This window comes from Sodiomyces alcalophilus (assembly GCF_042370955.1).
Source record: "Sodiomyces alcalophilus JCM 7366 unplaced genomic scaffold ACRALscaffold_1, whole genome shotgun sequence".
NCBI classification, from domain to species: domain Eukaryota; kingdom Fungi; phylum Ascomycota; class Sordariomycetes; order Glomerellales; family Plectosphaerellaceae; genus Sodiomyces; species Sodiomyces alcalophilus.
The window spans coordinates 4084610-4102334 of NW_027263532.1; the positions used below are offsets into that span (position 1 = coordinate 4084610).

General features: G+C 57.0%; 8 protein-coding genes across 8 annotated transcripts; 4 read left to right on the forward strand and 4 right to left on the reverse strand.

The window, feature by feature from the left end:
- Positions 1 to 467: 467 nt before the first annotated feature.
- Positions 468 to 2209, forward strand: ACRALDRAFT_1073559 (uncharacterized protein; the record flags this gene model as incomplete). Its single annotated transcript, XM_071018118.1, has 2 exons — positions 468 to 600; positions 771 to 2209. 2 exons carry the CDS (start codon positions 468 to 470, stop codon positions 2207 to 2209), a joined length of 1572 nt encoding a protein of 523 aa, XP_070879715.1.
- Positions 2210 to 2697: 488 nt separating this feature from the next.
- Positions 2698 to 3516, forward strand: ACRALDRAFT_1066827 (uncharacterized protein; the record flags this gene model as incomplete). The annotated part of the gene is made up of 1 exon (XM_071017389.1): positions 2698 to 3516. The coding sequence occupies one exon, from the start codon at positions 2698 to 2700 to the stop codon at positions 3514 to 3516; it is 819 nt and encodes a 272-aa protein (XP_070879716.1).
- A 117-nt stretch (positions 3517 to 3633) lies between these two features.
- ACRALDRAFT_2039286 (uncharacterized protein) lies at positions 3634 to 5015 on the reverse strand (the record flags this gene model as incomplete). Its single annotated transcript, XM_071020949.1, has 3 exons — positions 3634 to 4697; positions 4760 to 4922; positions 4989 to 5015. 3 exons carry the CDS (start codon positions 5013 to 5015, stop codon positions 3634 to 3636), a joined length of 1254 nt encoding a protein of 417 aa, XP_070879717.1.
- Positions 5016 to 6299: 1284 nt separating this feature from the next.
- ACRALDRAFT_2024630 (uncharacterized protein) lies at positions 6300 to 7286 on the forward strand (the record flags this gene model as incomplete). The annotated part of the gene is made up of 1 exon (XM_071020239.1): positions 6300 to 7286. The coding sequence occupies one exon, from the start codon at positions 6300 to 6302 to the stop codon at positions 7284 to 7286; it is 987 nt and encodes a 328-aa protein (XP_070879718.1).
- Positions 7287 to 7326: 40 nt separating this feature from the next.
- ACRALDRAFT_205390 (uncharacterized protein) lies at positions 7327 to 9337 on the reverse strand (the record flags this gene model as incomplete). The annotated part of the gene is made up of 8 exons (XM_071021689.1): positions 7327 to 7336; positions 7385 to 7428; positions 7488 to 7517; positions 7583 to 8917; positions 8961 to 9056; positions 9087 to 9124; positions 9209 to 9256; positions 9316 to 9337. 8 exons carry the CDS (start codon positions 9335 to 9337, stop codon positions 7327 to 7329), a joined length of 1623 nt encoding a protein of 540 aa, XP_070879719.1.
- A 271-nt stretch (positions 9338 to 9608) lies between these two features.
- Positions 9609 to 10195, forward strand: ACRALDRAFT_2024632 (uncharacterized protein; the record flags this gene model as incomplete). Its single annotated transcript, XM_071020240.1, has 2 exons — positions 9609 to 9651; positions 9726 to 10195. The coding sequence occupies 2 exons, from the start codon at positions 9609 to 9611 to the stop codon at positions 10193 to 10195; spliced, it is 513 nt and encodes a 170-aa protein (XP_070879720.1).
- A 1227-nt stretch (positions 10196 to 11422) lies between these two features.
- ACRALDRAFT_1059542 (uncharacterized protein) lies at positions 11423 to 12393 on the reverse strand. Its single transcript, XM_071016052.1, has 2 exons — positions 12138 to 12393; positions 11423 to 12062 (listed from the first exon to the last, which is right to left on the reverse strand). Exons 1-2 carry the CDS (start codon positions 12290 to 12292, stop codon positions 12047 to 12049), a joined length of 171 nt encoding a protein of 56 aa, XP_070879721.1. The 5' UTR covers positions 12293 to 12393; the 3' UTR covers positions 11423 to 12046.
- Positions 12394 to 14424: 2031 nt separating this feature from the next.
- On the reverse strand, positions 14425 to 17218 carry ACRALDRAFT_1090850 (uncharacterized protein; the record flags this gene model as incomplete). Its single annotated transcript, XM_071019539.1, has 11 exons — positions 16748 to 17218; positions 16568 to 16694; positions 16343 to 16465; positions 16106 to 16224; positions 15996 to 16062; positions 15769 to 15956; positions 15494 to 15738; positions 14963 to 15395; positions 14877 to 14921; positions 14483 to 14827; positions 14425 to 14450 (listed from the first exon to the last, which is right to left on the reverse strand). The coding sequence occupies exons 1-11, from the start codon at positions 16791 to 16793 to the stop codon at positions 14425 to 14427; spliced, it is 1764 nt and encodes a 587-aa protein (XP_070879722.1). The 5' UTR covers positions 16794 to 17218.
- Between the last annotated feature and the right edge of the window lie 507 nt (positions 17219 to 17725).

Here is a 17725-nt window from a genome sequence, read left to right on the forward strand (position 1 = left end):
TCGGATTGGAGTCGAAGAGATTCCGCGCCGACAACCACGCTCAGCAAGTTTCCAGACGACGGGGTGATCGCACACTCTTCCCATCGGAATATCGATAAAGAACAGCGGCCCGACCTCACAGAGCCAGAAGAGGCCCAAAAAGATCCAGCGGAGGTGTCGAATGGGGTGCAGCTCGGGTGGTCCGCGTCTTACACGTCTCGGCCCGAACCAAATTCGGGACGGGTGTATTACTTCAAGGCAACCCGGGAATTTTCGCTTTGATAGACGGCGGGTGGATTCTCGTGTTTGCCCGTTATTGAATTCCCGTGCCGTCCTTCGGCAGCATCTAAATTGTCGAACTTTAGTTTCGGTATGATATCCTCTTAACAGGGAGATGACCCGCAAATCCAGCATTGGTGACGGGCTGCTTCAAGGTAGAGAGAGTTCTAGACGGCCCCAACCACACCTCGTGTATCTTTGCAAATACAATGCAAGTCCAAAGGTTCTTCATCGGCCACAGTGCCGGTGAAAATGGCCAGGAGATGGATGTGTCGGGGTTCACTACCTTTCAACAGCTAAAGTCGACACTTGGCCAGACGTTTGCCTTTGCCGACCCTTCGTGTAAGTCAGAGAGTTCCAGACGACTCGGACATAGCCACTGATTCAACACGAGCCAGCTCTCCTGCTTCACAGCAAGCGATCGGGAGTATTGAACACCTTGGAGGAGGTCAAGTCCTGCAGCGACCCTGTCGAGCTCCGGGTGTCGCAGAAAGCCAAGTCGCCCATCCAAGTGCCCCCAGGTCCCCGTGAGCTCCCGGTGGTGGGTAACCACTATGAGATTTACCCCGACCCGCTGGGTAACTATGACCGTCTCTTCGCGCGGTATGGCCCCATCGTCAAAACGGTCAATATGGGGACCACCATCTACCAGACCAACGACCCGGAGATCGCCCGCTACGTCTTGCGCGAGGGAGACTTGTTCACCAAGAACACGTCGCAACAGACGCACCCGCTGTACTACATGCAGCAGCAGTCGGCGCTCTTCACTTGCGACAGCGATTCCCCGGCCTTCCCCATCGCCCACAAGTTCGTGCCGCCCGCGCTTTCCCCCCGCGCCATCGCCCACCACACCCCGCTGATCCAGGCGGCGGCGCGGTCCATCTTCCCCGTGCTCGACCAGCTCGCGGACGAGGACAAGGCGTTCAACGTATACCAGTACATGTTCAAGCTGGCGGGGATGGTGATCTGGCGCGTGGTGGTAAACGAGGACCTGGAGCACTTCAAGGCGGTCGACACGCAGCCGGCCAAGACGATCCAGGTGCTGGGCGAGTGGCTGCACCTGATGAAGAAGACGAGCATGCGGCCCAAGTGGTACGGCAGCCTACCCTTCGGCGACCCGGCGCACCTACGCGCAGCGCAGCGGGAGCTGTGGGCCGACGTGGAGGCATCCATCGACAAGTGCACGCGGAAGGAGGACGGCACGCTCCCGCTGTCGGACCCGGCGGCGTCGCTCCGCGCGTCGTGCATGGCGGATTTCCTGGCGCGGGCGCGCGACGAAAAGGGCGACGGCCTGCCGCGCGACATGCTCATCTCGAACGTGGTGATCCTGCTCGGCGCCGGGTTCACGACGAGCGCGTCGCTGCTATCGTGGTGCATCTACTCGCTGGTGCACTACCCGGGCATGCAGGCGCGGCTGCTGCAGGAGATCATCGACCACGGCGCCGACGGGAAACGGGACTGGACCTACGAGGAGGTCAACGCGATGCGGTTCCTCGACTGCTTCGTCAAGGAGGTCCAGCGCATGCACAACCCCAGCTTCCAGACGGCGCGCAACGCCCGGCGCGACGTTGTGCTGCCGGGCGGCTATCTCATTCCCAAGGGGTCCATCGTTATCCCTTGCTTCCCCAGCCTGCATAAAAACCCGGCGCACTGGGATAACCCGACGCTGTTTAACCCGGACCGGTGGACGGAGGACGGCATTGCGGGAAGGCTTGCGCGGAAGGGGCTCTATACGCCCTTTGCGGCGGGCCGGCGCGGCTGCGTGGGTTTCAACCTGGCCCTCATGGAGGTCAAGACGGTGCTCGTCGAGCTGGTACATCGGTATCACTTTGAGGATGCTTCGCCCGAGACGGTGGTATACGACCCTGAGTTTTTGGTCATTCGTCCCATTAACTTTTACGTGAGCCCGGAGAAGCGAACCGAGTGGCCAGCACCGTCGCCCAAGGCTTGATTGTTCGTCGTATTCCAGAGGAGTGGAGTGTGGGAGGACATGTTCGCGTAGCTGTGAGGCAAATTAGGCCGTCAGGGTTTGTTTGGACCTCAAGTCCTGTTCAAGCCGCAGAGGTTTTGCCGCAGGATATTTGCGGCAGGTCGAAGCCACAGGGTTGATCGTTGGCCATGACTATTGATCGTATCGCGGGTTGTTGTGGTGATAGGAAGGAAGGTCGATTGGAAGTTCGAAGTATCATGAGAAATAGGTACTAAGTATGGATTGACTGATAAGATAAGGAAGAGAAGGTACCTAGGTACACCGTACACGTCATGGACCCGCAGAGACCCACTCTTTGTTGTTTGAATAGTATACTACGCTTTAAGGTTTGCAGCTGTCAGCAGCCGTAAGTGACCCACTACAAGTACTTCGTAGTACTCCAAATTTACCCCGGGCTTCGTCCACATCATCATCCTCGCATCACCGAATCTCAAATCAAGACATCAACCATGCCACCCCGCGTCCCAACGGAAGCAGACTTCGCCCCCATCTCCTCCGTCCTCCCCCTAACCCTCACCTGGCCACAACCCGCCGAACTAACCACCGCATTCCTCATCCTGTTCCATGGACTAGGCGACTCCGAAGCACCCTTCGCATCCTTCGCGAAGAACATGTCCCTCCCCGGCGTGCTCTGCATCTCCGTCCGCGGAACCAGCCCCCTGCCACCCGCTCTGCTCGGGGACGAACCAGGGATGGCGACTGGCAGTGGCGGTGGCCATTTCCACTGGGGCGACGACATCAAAGTCGATCCGTCCACGGACGAGCTCGACCCGGACCCCGGGTTCTCGCGGGCCAGGGACCTCATTCTGGACCGCCTGGTGCGGGACGTCCTCCTGGAACGGTGCGGCTGGAACACCGAAGACATTATGCTGTTCGGTTTCGGTCAGGGGGGATCGTTGGCGCTGGGTCTGGCGGCGACGTTGTGTGCCGGCCCCCGCGTGACGGATGTGAGTGCTAGCGCCAGTGCAGCCGAGGCGGGAAAGGACAAGGACAAGGAGGGAGAGCGGAAATTCAAGGGTGTGGTGTCGATTGGCGGGCCTTTACCGCCTTCCCTGGTCCCGAACATGGGGGCCAGTGGACGGGCTAAATCCCACACGCCGGTGTTGGCGTGCCAGCTAGACGAGGACGAGTCGGATGCGGTGCGGGAAGAGTTTGCGCAGGTCGAGGTGGTGAAGTGGCCGAGGAGGGAGGTGGCGATGCCGCAGGACCGGGTGGAGATGTTTCCCATTATGAAGTTCTTTGCCGAGCGGCTGAAGGCGGGGTGGTGAGTTTGTTCCTTGATCACCAATTGCCGGTTAACACTAAGCCCAACTATCGATGGGCACATGGGGTAAAAGGTTATTACAAACTACCCGAGGGGTTTACTGCTACGTTTACACTACACGTTACTCGAGACGGAAAAGGCCATTCTCCTCGACAATGCGAATCTCCCTCCCCTCGTCGATGCTCCGCCGACCGGCCTCGAGGATGGCGGTGGTGGCGACGGTGTTGCGCAGGGTCGGCAGGCCCTTGGCGTCGAGGTCGGCGGGACGCAGGGCGCCGGCATTGACCTGGCGGCACCCGTCGACAAACTTCTCGATGGAGATGTAGCCGTACCCGGTCTGGCCGTTGAAGTTGCCGTCCTCGTCCGGGGCGTAGCGCATGTAGAAAGGGTTGTACCACATGATCTGGCCGGCGGCGTCGTCGGCGACGTCGTAGCCGCGCTTGGCCTGGTCGACGCGGATCTCGCCGTCGCGGGCGAGGTAGTGGAAGTACTGGTTCGAGTGGACGCCGGCGCGCTGCGGGGCGGTCCACGAGGCGGTGTAGACGGCGGTGGCGGCCTTGGCCGGGTCGTCGCGCTTCTCCCACCGGACGAGGAGCGAGATGGTGTCCTCGGTGGCCGGGTCGCAGCCCAGCCCCGCGGCGACGCCCTTGGAGGCCGAGGCGGTGACGCGGGCGGGCCGGTAGCCGAGCGGGGCGACCATGGAGTCGCAAATGTCGACGTGGTGGCTGTTGAGGTAGTAGGAGATGTCCGAGTCGACGCCGGCCCAGGCCTTGAAGGTCTCGAGCTGCGACTTGGGCTGCGACATGTAGCTGTAGAAGTAGTTGAAGTCGCCCAGCTTCTGGGCCCTGAAGCGGGCGTCCGAGTAGGCCGGGTCGAAGCGCTTGTGGTGCTCGACAAAGACGTACACGCCCTTCCTCTCGGCGGCTTCGATGAGCTGCTTGTGGTGGGCGAGGAGCTTGACGGCCGGCTTGGTCAGGAGGACGTGGATGCCGCGCTCGATGGCGTAGAGCGCGATGGGGAAGTGGGTGGTGTCGGGGGTGAAGATGGTGACTGCGTCGCCGGGTTGGAGGGCGTCGATGGCGGTTTTGTAGGCGTCGGGGTCCTTCACGTCGTTGGCTGGGTACGAGTCGAAGGAGGTGTCGAGGTTGTTGTACACCTGGGCGATGTTCTTGTGCAGGTGCTCGCCTGGGGGGATGGTTAGGAGTTGAACGACTGACGCAGGGTAGAAGAGAAGGGGAGCTACTGACGAATGGCGGGAAACTTGGTGCCATTGGTGCCGGCCATGGACAGTTTGGCGACCTTGCCTCGTCTCCTCAAGTCGAAAAGGGAGAGACCAACGACGCCGACCTTTTTATCAGATCCAGAGGCGCCACCGCCGACGAAACCGGTGGTGTACTCGCCCGTGCCGATCTAGACATGTCAGTACTCGGTATCTCGAGTATCTCGTAGGCCATACAGGGTCTTGGTCATACCTACCATCAACACGTTGAGTGGCTCGCCCATTGTGAGTGCGTGAGACGGATCTATGAGAGGAGCCGAAGGATACGAGAGAGTGAGGCTGCCAGGGGAGAGGTCAGAGGAGTGGAAATATTGTATCGCGTAACTGTCAACTGACGAGAGAGGAAGGTATTCGCAGTGACGCAGAGGGGGTTCAGTACGTTGCCTGTGTAGTCCGTGAATATGCATGTATTCGTAGAGATGCGGGGTGCGGGGGGTCAACGGCATGGAGTACAAAGTAGGTATCTTCGTACTTCGTACAGTGACCGAACAACCCCGCTTGCCCCGCCGCCATGAGCTGTGCCCCCACGCCCCACCGGCCCCACACTGGTCGGCTTCCTATGATTTATCCGATTCGTGGAAAATCTCCTCAGTACAGTATGTAATCTTCTCCGCTCTGCTTCGTCGACCAAATCAACATCACGCAGCTCTTTGGGCAACTCCTTTGCACATCATCACGTCTCGCTCGGCTTGCGCCCCTTTGACGGTCTCGACTTAACGGCCCAGCCTCTCGCAACGTCTCCTATGTGTCTCATGTCTTCCATATTGAGGAACGACCGCTTCGGATAACTCGCCTCCTATGGTGTGCCCAGATCTCACGGCGTGTCTTTTGTTTTAGGTCGAGCCTTTGCAAGCCTATTCCTGCTGACATGCGTCTCTCAAGGTGAAGATATAATATACCCCCGGTCGCAACCGATGGGCAGGCCTTTTCCGAATGCCGACGAGGCCTGCCGCACCACCAGTGTGGTTTGACTGTTCTCATCCATCGACTTATGGGCTTCCCCATCCCAAGTGGGCAGAGAGTCACGACAACCTCTCATCGACTGAAGTGCCCTAGTGGCTGGGCTTGGAAGGGCCTATGTACACTGCCACATGAGAGAGCTTGCCGCGCCTTCTACCGACACATGGGTCGGGCTAATATACACACGAGCTCTATCCTATACCAGACCCGGGCGCAACATCACGCGCATAAGCACACGCGCAAGCACAAACACATGCACACACCTCCATGAACCCCCGTCGGATGCGTCTCCCGGCCCAATCACTGTGGCCATCAATCATGATCACTCCGCGAGAACTCTCTTTCATCAATTGTCACTTGACCATCGCTCTATAGAGTCCTGCATCGACAATACTCTATATACCGCAGACCTGGATACAGTCCGATTTTCCATCCTCTTTTCGTAGTTGACCTCCGTTCTCATTCTTCCACCCGAGACCCTTCATTCTCATTTCCTCTCTAGGTCTGGTGGCCTACACTACCCCTCCGTCTCCCTCGTAATCCCCAACATGGCCTCGAACGCTGCCACTGGCCATACAACCCGGCGGCCGCTCCCCTGCGGCGTCTACGCCCCGACCATGACCTTCTTCGACCCCGAAACCGAAGACCTCGACATCCCCACCATCAAGAAGCACGCCGAGCGGCTCGTCCGCGCCGGCCTCGTCGGCCTAGTCACCATGGGCTCCAACGGCGAAGCCGCCCACTGCACGCGCGAGGAGAAACTCGCCGTCACCAAAGCCACCCGGGAGGCCCTCGACGCCGCCGGATTCGCCTCGACCCCCGTCATCCTCGGCGCCACCGAGGGCAGCGTGCGCGTCACTGTCGACCTCTGCAAGCTGGCCCCCGCCGCCGGCGCCGACTACGCCATGATCCTGCCCCCGTCCTACTTCCGCAACCAGATGGACGACGAGGCCATCCACGACTACTTTGTCGCCGTCGCCGACGCCAGCCCCGTCCCGCTGATCCTGTACAACTACCCGGGCGCCGTCGCGGGCATCGACATGGACAGCGACCTCCTCATCCGCCTGGCCCGCCATCCCAACATCGTCGGCACAAAGTTCACCTGCGGCAATAACGGCAAGCTGACCCGCGTCGCCCTCGCCACCGACGCCAAGACCCCGCGGTCAGACGGCGGCGGAACGGGATACATGGCCTTTGGCGGCATGTGCGACTTTACCGTCCAGACCCTGGCCAGCGGGGGCAGCGGCATCATCGCCGGCGGCGCCAACGTCATGCCCCGCGTCTGCGCACGCGTGTGGAACCTCTACGCGGACGGGAAGACGGAGGAGGCCATCGCCCTGCAGAAGAAGCTCAGCCGAGCCGACTGGTTCCTCACCAAGGCTGCCGTCCCCGGCACCAAGGGCGCGATCCAGAGTTATTTTGGCTATGGTGGCTACGGCCGTCGCCCGCTGAAGCGCCTCGACGCGGAGAGGACCCGGTACATTGCCGATGGGATAAAGGAGATTATGGAGATTGAGAAGTCTCTAGGGGGATGAAGGAGCGAATGAGGGGGGTTCTACCGTGACTCCTGTCGTATCATCGGCGTCTATTATGTATCAATGTAAAAGGGATAGGGATATCCATAAAAGGCCACCGAGTATATTCGTGCGTCTCGCCTGTCGACCGTTTCAAGCTCGTCTGATGCAATACCATCAGTTCATCATCATGTTAATCATACGTACGGCCTGGATACACACAGACATTTCCATAACCCCCAAAAGAAAAGTCTACAATTCAATCGCTTGACAAACCATACCCCACCGAGCCACCCCATCTCGCACTCCCATCACACCCTGCTATACCGTCTTGGATCCAGGTCGGAAATGTCCGAACTAATCGGCTTGCCGTCAAAAATAAACTCGGACATGAGCTTGCCGGTAGCCGGCCCGTTCTGGATACCCCAGCAGGTATGACCAGCCGCGACCCAGAGCCCATGGACGGACGTGGCACCGACGAGCGGTCCACCCTCGCGCTGCGGGAGGTAGCAAGCCTGACGTGCCTTGACAGGCGCGGCAGCGAGGGTCGGGGAGAAAGTAGCAATGTAAGCAAGGAGGTCGTCGCAGTGGTCATCGTCGACGCGGACCAAGTCAGCCGTATCCGGCAGCGGGACGGCGCGGTCCGGTTCGCCGCAGGCGTAGACCTCACCAAACGGGCGTGCGTAGATCTCCGGGTCGACGACGCGGTTGTGCCTGCGCCTCCGGCCGCGGGCGGCGCGGTGGGGCGGGGCGTAGCCGTCCGGGAGGAGCACGCGGGTGAAGACGGCGTGCGGGGAGACGTCTGCTTCGTAGACGACGCTGTGGGCGCGGAGGCCGGTGACTTTGGATTTCGGGAGGACGTGGCCGGTCCACGGCCCCGCGGTGACGACCACGTCGGTCACGTCCGGGATGGTGACGTGGGTGCCGGCGTCGCGGTTGAGGTACTCGACGCTCTCGACGCGCGAGGGGGACGAGTGGATCTTGGTCACCTTGGCGCGGGTGACGATCTGGACGCCGCGCTCCTGGGCCAGCGCGGCCATGGACGTGGTGAAGTGCCGGGGGTGGACTTGGGCCGTCTCGGTGGCGCCGGGCATGCCCATGTCTTGGTAGGCGTCCACCACGGCGCGGTTCACCCAGTCCAGGTCTTTGGGGAGGGCCGAGTCGGCTAGGAGGTCTTCGGCTGCTGCGTCTTGTTTAGGCAGTCTCTCCCAGTCTTTCGTTTCCTCGGTTCCCGGGACCCCGTTCGGTGTTGCGGTGGTGGTGGTGGTGGTGGTCGAGGAGGGAGCCTGGGCTGGTTGCGGCTGGTGCTGGGCTTGGAGCGACTCGCGCGTGATGGTGACGTCGATGCTTCCGCAGTTCAACTTGCGGTAGCCCCAGCGGGTGGCGCCGCCGTGTTCTTCGGCCAGCTCGGCATGGAGACGGTAGGAGAGCGGTACGAGACAGGAAGGGTAGGCCCAGAGGGCGAGAAGACCGCCCGCTTGTCCCGACGCACCGGCAGCGATGGATGTCGCCTCGAGGATGGTGATGCGATGCAGTGCGGGATTAAACTTGGGGTGACGGGAGAGAAAGTAGGCCGTCGTGGTGCCGATGATGCCGCCCCCTGGAGGAGAGAGAGGGAGTGAAGACGAAGGAGAGGAGGTCAACCATTTTGTCTCAACGCAGACCTGAGAGTTCTTCGTATGGAGGGAATCACACACCGACGATGATGATGTTCCTCTTGGCCAGTGGATCCATGGCGATATGTTTGTTGTGGCAGTGTATCTGCAGTCCAGTCGATGAGATGATTTCAAACTGAGTTACTGAGGTTCAAGAGGGAGCTACGGAGATGTAGTACCGGGTGATGATGTAATCCAGGTCTGCTTACGTTATACAGTGTGAAGCGGGCTTTGTATCGAGTGTACCCTAATAATGACGAATGCTTTTATGGAACTTTGCTTAGTAACACTCCAAGGCCGAGTACACTACACAGTATTCGTACACCGACTGTAATTCTGTAAGAAAGCTGACATAACCGAAGCCCCACCTACCCCGCTGACCTCTACCTAGGTACCTACGTACTTGACCCTCGTCATTCCATTCCATCAACTGTGAATACCATCTTCAATGTCCTTTGCACCGATTGGAAGAAGCGCTTCACTTCCAGTCACTCAATGTCTCCGTGACCTTCGACGTTCTCTTCCCTCGTTCCATTCTCGCCGCTCTATCGTCTCCGACATCCATACAACCCGCCGTCTATTCTCCGTCTATACCCTACATCGTACGACCTCGGCCACGGCATTACGATCCCCCTCGACTCGCAACCACTCCCCTTCTCATCTCCGCCAAACCCGAACCAAAGCAGACATGTCTTCCGCAACTACCTTTTACGACTTTAAACCCCTGAACAGTACGCAATCCCCCTCCCTCGGCCCCTTCTCAATCAAGAAAAGCCCCCGCTAACCCGGCACCCACGCTCGACAGACCGCGGCCAGGAGGTCCCCCTATCCGACTACAAAGGCAAGGTCGTCCTCATCGTCAACACGGCCTCCAAGTGCAGCTTCACCCCGCAGTACGCCGGCCTCGAGTCGCTCTACAAGTCGATCCGCGAGAAGCGCGGCGAGGACTTTGCCATGCTCGGCTTCCCCTGCAACCAGTTCGGCGCCCAGGAGCCGGGCTCCGACGAGGACATCCAGCAGTTCTGCCAGGTCAACTACGGCGTCTCCTTCCCCATGATGAAGAAGATCGACGTCAACGGCGACGCCGCCAGCCCGCTCTTCACGTGGCTCAAGGAGGAGAAGCCCGGCATCATGGGCCTCAAGCGCGTCAAGTGGAACTTTGAAAAGTTCCTCGTCGGCCGCGACGGGAAGGTCAAGGGCCGCTGGGCCAGCACCACCAAGCCCGAGAGCCTCGAGGCGGCTATCCTTGCCGAGCTCGATGCCAAGGCCGCCTAATAACCGTTCCTCGTCAAAAAGGGGGCAAGAGATGGAAGGAATTGGGTTCATTAATGAATTAAAGGGGTGGGGGAAGGGATATGGGAAGTCTTGGGAACGCCGGCACTGGTCAAGGCTCGGCGTGGCTGTGGTAAAGGTGTTGACTTTGTGTCCCCCTCCGTGTTCTCTGTCTCCTCACGACGCTGACGACGATTTCTATTGAAGACCGTCATGCCCTGTCTGTTATATATGTCTTTCTTTTCACATGTATTCATATGCCCCAGATTCCACTGTACCATATCAAATTCGGCACGGGAAAAGGACGGAAGAAGGAGGAGCTGAAGCAACTGTCCTCCCGTGGATATAATGTCATATTATAGCCCATATAACCATGGATACTAGGTAGCTGGTTTGCTGTCGCAGGCCACATGCAAGACCAATACGCAGACCCAGCTCTCAAAAGTACCGAAACCACTCATGGTTCGTTTCATTGCTGCCCTTGATTCAAACTTGATCAGGTCGGCGACGAGTGAGCGGGGTGAGAGGCTATTCCCCTCTCCGTAGTTAGAAACGGTCCAGCACATTCATACTCCCACCGGTTCATCGTCTCCCAGCTGCCAATATGTAGAACCAACGGCTTCAGACCTACCTCTCTTCTGGACCCCGATGTTGGAAGACTACCAGCCCCATGTCCGCACCTCACCACGAGAACGACAGGACGAGGTATGTGATGTCGACCACCAATTCACCGTTCTCTGTGATTTAGCGACTTTCCATATAACGTCGCGACTCCAGGCCGTGGCCAGTGCCGCACCTGTAGCTCAGGCACACAGAGCTCACCGCAATCTCGCCCTGGACCAAAGGATCCAGGTGCGTCGCGTCGCCGAGCTTCCCCACTTCCTCCTCTCCCCTCGCCACCCACCCTCTTTCTCATTCCCCTTGAGCCAGCCATCTCATATCGTCTCGCTCTCTGTAACCCCCGCATCGAAACGCCCGTTCATGGCTTCCAACAAGCTTCCATGCGTCTTCGACACGCATGCAGTAGCCACACAGCCACAAAGCAATAGTCCGGATGCATAGAATATAACAAACGACAGACTGCATGGTGGCTTGCCTGACTTTTGTTCATCTAGCATGTCCGTCGGCAAGTGACAGAATCATTGTCAGTCCTGCCCACTGCGCCGTGGAACCCTTGTCCATTCCGTCTTCCGTTCCGCCCCTCCCTTTTTTTTTCCCCGTCCCTACTAACGGTTCTGCGGTTGCACCCGTCTTTCCATCGGCAGAGAGAGAAACAAGTGAAAAAGAGAGGGGTTAAAGTACTGTACAGTACCTTAACCCCAGATCAGATATCCAGCGTCATCGTATCAAGTCGAGAGCTGCAGATGACGAATCAAACGAGGGCTTTTCGCGACGTATCCCCGTCCGGCGGCATTCTCGACCACGAAATGTACTTTGCATACAACGTATTCCGGGGTTGCAGTACAACGTATTCTAGAGGCAAGGTAAGGGTCCCCCTGGCCAATGTTGCAACGTCAAGCTCGGTTCCCGACCACCTGATCTCCGTCTTGTTGTATGTACGTTGTATGGCCAGTCTCCAGTGCCAGTCTTGACGCTGTACAACCATGCAATGCGACCTTGATCTCATCTACTGACACACCGTGGACAAGGGGAAGGGTTGGCGCGTATCGGCTGGGGGTGTCCTGGCCTTCGAGAAGCTCGAGAGAAGGTTGAGACAAGACGCTTCTGTTCAGCGCTAATCGTACAAAGGCAACGAGGCCCAGTGGTGAATGGTGGCAGGAAGGTAGGGTTGGGTTTTTCGAGTTTCCGTCCCAAAAACAAACGCGATTCAGATGCTTCCGGAGCTTTCAGTCCCTACAGGACAATGACACTTGGAAGTCTCTCCATGTTAGATCACTTGTGGGCGGGAGTCTTAGGTCTTGAGAGAGCCCGAGGGAGTACATACATACGAAGTACAACGTAGTTGAAGTATGGGCATGGCCAGGGGTTTCTGTGCAATGACCCTTGTCCCAGACAGGCGTCGATGTTACCGCCATCCACTGGCACGACTGTTCCGAGGCAGTGAGGTACAACGTAGTTTCCCATGTGATAGAATGGCATGGATGGAGAAAGGCGTCGCCTCGTCTGTAGCTCAGGTTCACCAAACTCCTTGCAGCTGCCTCTCAGGACCGAATTCTCCGTGCCACACAGTTGTGATCCCCAACAAGATGGCAGGAAATAGAACAACAACCCCTGGACGGGCGTCATCACTCCTACATGTACCTGAGACCCGGGCTGACGAAGGATGTCAGTACTGTCGCCAGCCATGGGCACGTGAGACTACAAAGTTCAGACGTCCCAAAAGACATTGTCCGATGTTTGCCCCAGACAGGGCACGACCGCATCGTACATGTTCGATGTACTTGCGTACGTGTCGTGTGATGTACTTCGTACGTTCCTTACCCCAGGTTCTGCGCGTGAGCATGTTGAATCGTACCAAGTAAGCTGGGGAAAGCTCGACGCCTTCGGGATCGACGCTTTTTGCGGAGAAACCTGTGGGAGATGGATCGTATTGTCCAATTGGCAAGGTTTGTTAGTCACTGGTGCTCGTCCGAGAATCATTCAGATTCGGCATTGTGCGTTCGGACGACCGGCGAGACGGATCATGACGATGGACCGTCAGGGATCGGTCGTACGGGTAGTACGGGGAAGCTACTGTCTTGGGAAGAGCCGTTTCGCCGCCCAATGAGTTTTGTTCCCACCCATGCCTGCCAGTGACAGGGACTAACAAAGCTGCAGTCGACCTCCATTATATAGGTTCTCTCTGAATAGTCAGCAACCACGAGTCGGCGACGTTTTCAGGACTCTTACGGCGAACTATGGTGACGGGTTTGGCGTCACGGTTCTGATAGGGGGAGAATAGCATTGCCCCGGAAAAGGAACGCAAGACCGAGAATCTCACCCCAGTTGGCGGCTGACATGGAGACCCACTACCGGTATCCGTACATCATTGACTTGGTCTTCGATAAAAAACGTTCATGTGGTGCGCCTCTCGCTCTCCTGTCATTCGTTCACAAGACTCCCGTCAGAGACCGGGGGTCAGATGCCCCTCCGTTATCACTGTCGTGCATGTGCATGCCCCACAGGGAGAAAGTACTTGGTACTTCATACGTACGTTGTACGTTGTTGTACCGTCGTAGGCCCTCGAAGAACGGTGTAACGTTGCAGCGTCCATTGGTATTTATTAGCGGCCAATCATTCTGCTGACCTGACGGTCGAGAACCAGAGAATCGAACACTCGAATGCGAAGCCAAGAGGTGGAGAAGGAAGAACCTCTGGAGGGCCCCCGCCTGGACTCGGCAATTGGTGGATTTTCGTTTTTTTTGGGGTGTGGCTTGCCGGTAAGGCCCTGCGGCGGTCGTTTTGGCAGCTCGTTCGTTCATTCTTTGACCGACCATGAGTACTCTTGACCGGTGTCTCGGATTGCCAAGAGCGGCGTACCGAGGGCATCGTTGGATATCCGCAAAGGCGACTGGGCGAATAGTCCTCTCGTTCATCCAATGTCTTTTTTTTTTTTTTCTAAAGACCTGGGAAATGCTCGAAATAAAGTGTGCGCTGGCAACCGGTGAACACTCGATTGGAACTAGGTACGAAGTACTTCGTGAGGGAAGAAAAGGAAAAGGACCGGCAACCTAAGATCTGACGCGCAAGGTCAGTCGCCGGCGACCAGGCGGGGCGCTTCTGTCATGCATGCTGACTAGCGACTTTGGGCTGACCGCGAGCTTGCTTTAGCATACGTTGTACCGCTTCAGGGTCTATGTCCGAGGCCAAGAGGTTGGTCGAACAAATCTCCGAAGAAGGGTTGTAGTTGTGCTGGCGTCTTGGCCCGTCCGTTTTAGTGGCAGGACTGGTCGGCCGAACAGGGGCTTGATTCGGGCCAGGCGCTTCGTGGCGTCATTGGAGAGCCACAAATATCCCGTAGTACCGCCATGTCACTTCACTTGTACGATTCTTCGTATCGTACCTCGCTATCCGTCTAAACGGAACCCCGACTTGTCAATGGCTGCTCAGTGGCATAAAAGTGTCGATGGTCGGTCTTCATTCGGAAATCGTTGATAAAGGTCAACGATATTGTCAGTATAAACTCCAGCTACGCGCCATAGATGCGACGAACGAGCGGTGCGAGGCACATCCCGCCTTGGATCGACCATCAGCCTCTTAAAGGAAAACATCATCTGTATGATGGTGGCCAATCAGTGTGGCCTGGCGCAATCATCCGCTACATGGCCCCTCGTCGGTAGGAACGGGGACAGAGGCTGGCCGCTGGGCGAGAGTTGACTAAGATGCGAGGAGAAAAACGGACCTGATAAAGGTGACGTTGTATCTTGGGCTGCGTGGCGGTCAGGCGTGCTTGCGTGAGGGGATGAGATTCTGCCGTCTTCAATCCCGCCCATCCCTGATCCTTGCACTGGCCCTGTCGATGGCTGGAAAGCAGAGTGCCATTGGTGAGACGGAGGGCTTCGATACATGCTTCTTCCATCGTTCTAGCGTCTCGAGGTGCATGCTTGGTGTTTTGGACTTTTGGTACTCTCAACTGCTGCCGCTTGAATCTTGACATGAGTTTCCCGACGACCTCATGGCGTGACAAATCTGGGTCTGAGACACGGCACGGCATGGTATTACAAGTTCACCGGCAGGATCTCACTGTTGCCCAATTTCTTGTCATCAGGGCTTTTGGTCATTTTCCCCCCTCTTCTTTCCTTGGAAGTGACGGTTTGGCCGTTCAGTCACCTGTCCTGTGCCTCCAGGCCAGAGACAACGTCAGGTTTCGGTTGTTTTGGGCGCCAAATAGAAATGAATTCGATTGCCGTTCAGAGTATAATTGGCTGTGGTCTCGCGAGACCCGAAAATTGATCGCCTCCAGGTTTGTTGTTGTTGAGTTGAGGGAATGACGATCATTGCGCGCCAAGCAAGCTGGTTGAGGGCATGTCGAGGGTATGGCGGCAGGCTCCGACGCGGAGTCGAGCGATGCCTCGGGGCAAGAAACGTGCTTGACGAACGGTTTGGCATGTGAAAGAGATCGACGCTCAGTTTTTATGGACAATGCGTGCGGTACATCGTCCAAGTACCAACCCGTGGTGTGGGGGCCACAATTCATCGATTGCCTATTGTTGGCCAGTCGCTTGACCCCCTGGACTCGACGAAGTGACAGCATCTGCCCAGACTTGCATTGTCAAAAAAGAAAAGACGGTGAAGTCTACGTAGTAAGTGGTCAGTCGGCAGTTGAAAATTCACCCCGAGAGGGGAAAAGCTGCAGCACACAAGACCCAAGATAGGCCATCCCTCAAACATGCAATTGAGCCGGCTGCAAAACAACTTGGACAGGGCCGCAACCAAGTCACAGAACGGCACGGAAATTGTGTGCTTCGGCGGTAGGATGCCGCGCGCGATGGTGGGCGGCAACCTCGGCGTAGCCGGAACGTACAACGTACAGCGTAGTAGCTGGGAAATAACGCCATGCATGGAAATGATGTCGAAGGTAGAAGCTTCCTTGAGTGGTTCCTGGCCTGGGTTAAGCATCAGTGGCTACGACATACAGCATGATAGAACCTGCGAGTCGGGGAGAGGGGAAAAGCGCTGGTTGAAGCGATTAGCAAGGCCCATTGAAAGTCCATACACACAGCTTCCCATTAATCCGAACGTCTTGCAATCTTGCCAACTCCCTCCATCCTCACCACATCGTGTCTGCTGTACGGTTGGCCGAAGAGATGAGAGGCTTTCGATGCTTGGTAAGATAACGTTCGTGGGGGCTTCCACGGGTTACAGGCCCGAGAAGACTCGCGTGGGGGGAGATTTTGAGCCGTCGCGTCGTGAATGAAAGAACGAGGCATCTTGGCACCCAGCAAATTCAGGACGGCCCTGTTTTACCCACACGGCCATCGCCCAGGGCATTAATAATCATGGAAGCCACGGGCGACGTGGTTGGGACGCGTGCATGCAATGCATGCAATCGCTGATAACGAAGCAGAGGAAAAGTGCTGTTCTCCCCGCGGCTCGTCTTTCGTGCGTGATGTTAGGGAGTTCTGTAAAGATCAGGGTCTGTAGTGGGGTTCATAGCAGTCGGGTTTGACATTCATTGCAAATTCATAACGCGCTTCAGACAGTTGGCACTATCTGGTCGAGTAGGTAGTACGAAATGCAAAGTGCATGATGATCCAACGGTCGATGAGTTGATGGTTGGTGGAAGTGTAGGAGCCCTGGATTGAGGCCTTTGCGGAGGAGTGCGGAGTAACACTACGTTGCAACCCCAGTTAGTGTAAATACACCTCGTAAACCCATCTCCCCGATAAATATAGTACTTTACCAGTCCAGTAACGTTTATAAGCATAAGAATACTCTTGTCCGTCTGGATAACCCGATACAATCATATTCGAATCTGCGTCCGCCAAAGCCAGCCACATTTTCTCTTCTTCTCCCAACCCCCCACATTCGCCATCCACCAGTTCGAAGACTACTTCGTAGACTGCACACACAACGCCATACTTCGTACGTATTACTTGGTACCCACTCCCACACCGTCCTCCTTCTCCGCACTCATCTCGGGCTTTTTCCATGCCGGCATCTTTACGTATCAGCGTATCAGAGATGGAGAGAGACGACCGGTAGGACCCCAGTGGCGGAGAAGAAGCTCATGACTGCCGCTCGCCGACCAGCCGTTTGCAACGGTCTCTTTCCTCCCGTCTTCTCAGTCCCTGTCGTCTCTTCCTTAGCGCTTCGCTTCATATTTTCCGTTCAACTATTTTCTAGGTCCTGATAATCATCCCGTCACGATCAAACTCGTTCATCGCGTACAGCGTTTTCTGCCACCGCGAGACAGGAAACAATATGCTACAGAACGGTCGTGGCCCATGGATGTGGGTATGCTGCAGTACAACGTACGTTGTACACTATCAGGACTCCTCCGAAAGCAAAACGACACCGAGTAGACACCCCTGGCCATGGCATGGCACAGACAGGGTACATGCATGACGATGGAATATTCACTCGCGCCCCCTTTCTTTGCAGGACACCCCTGCTATGCTTGTCCTACTCGACCTTGTCGACGCCTCTCCCGTATCTGTCTGCTGGACAATATTGAATCCTATCGGGTGCTGTGCTGTGCTGGCTGTGTTGGTGCTGATCAAGCAGAAATCCGACATCTCTAGTCGAGAACAGTTGCTTCCTTGAGAACGTCGTCTCTGATCCTACCGCTTCGTTTTCCCACCTTGCCTAGGTCCAATGATAAACGAACCGGAGGGGTGGGGAAAGAAATGAAAATCACCGGCCAACTGCAAGTGCCGGCAAGGCCCCAAAGGACCAAAGGACCAAAGGACTTCGGAAAACTCCCACTTCATGGGGCATTCCCTCGACGAATAAGCATTGTTTCTTTCCTGACGACTACCTACGCTATGGATGCTTACCTCTCTTTAGGAAATAACTCCGCATATTCCCCGGTTCTCTTTGCCTTGGTCCCCGTTCTTATCCATATCGTCACATAGCTACGGCAACTTGTCT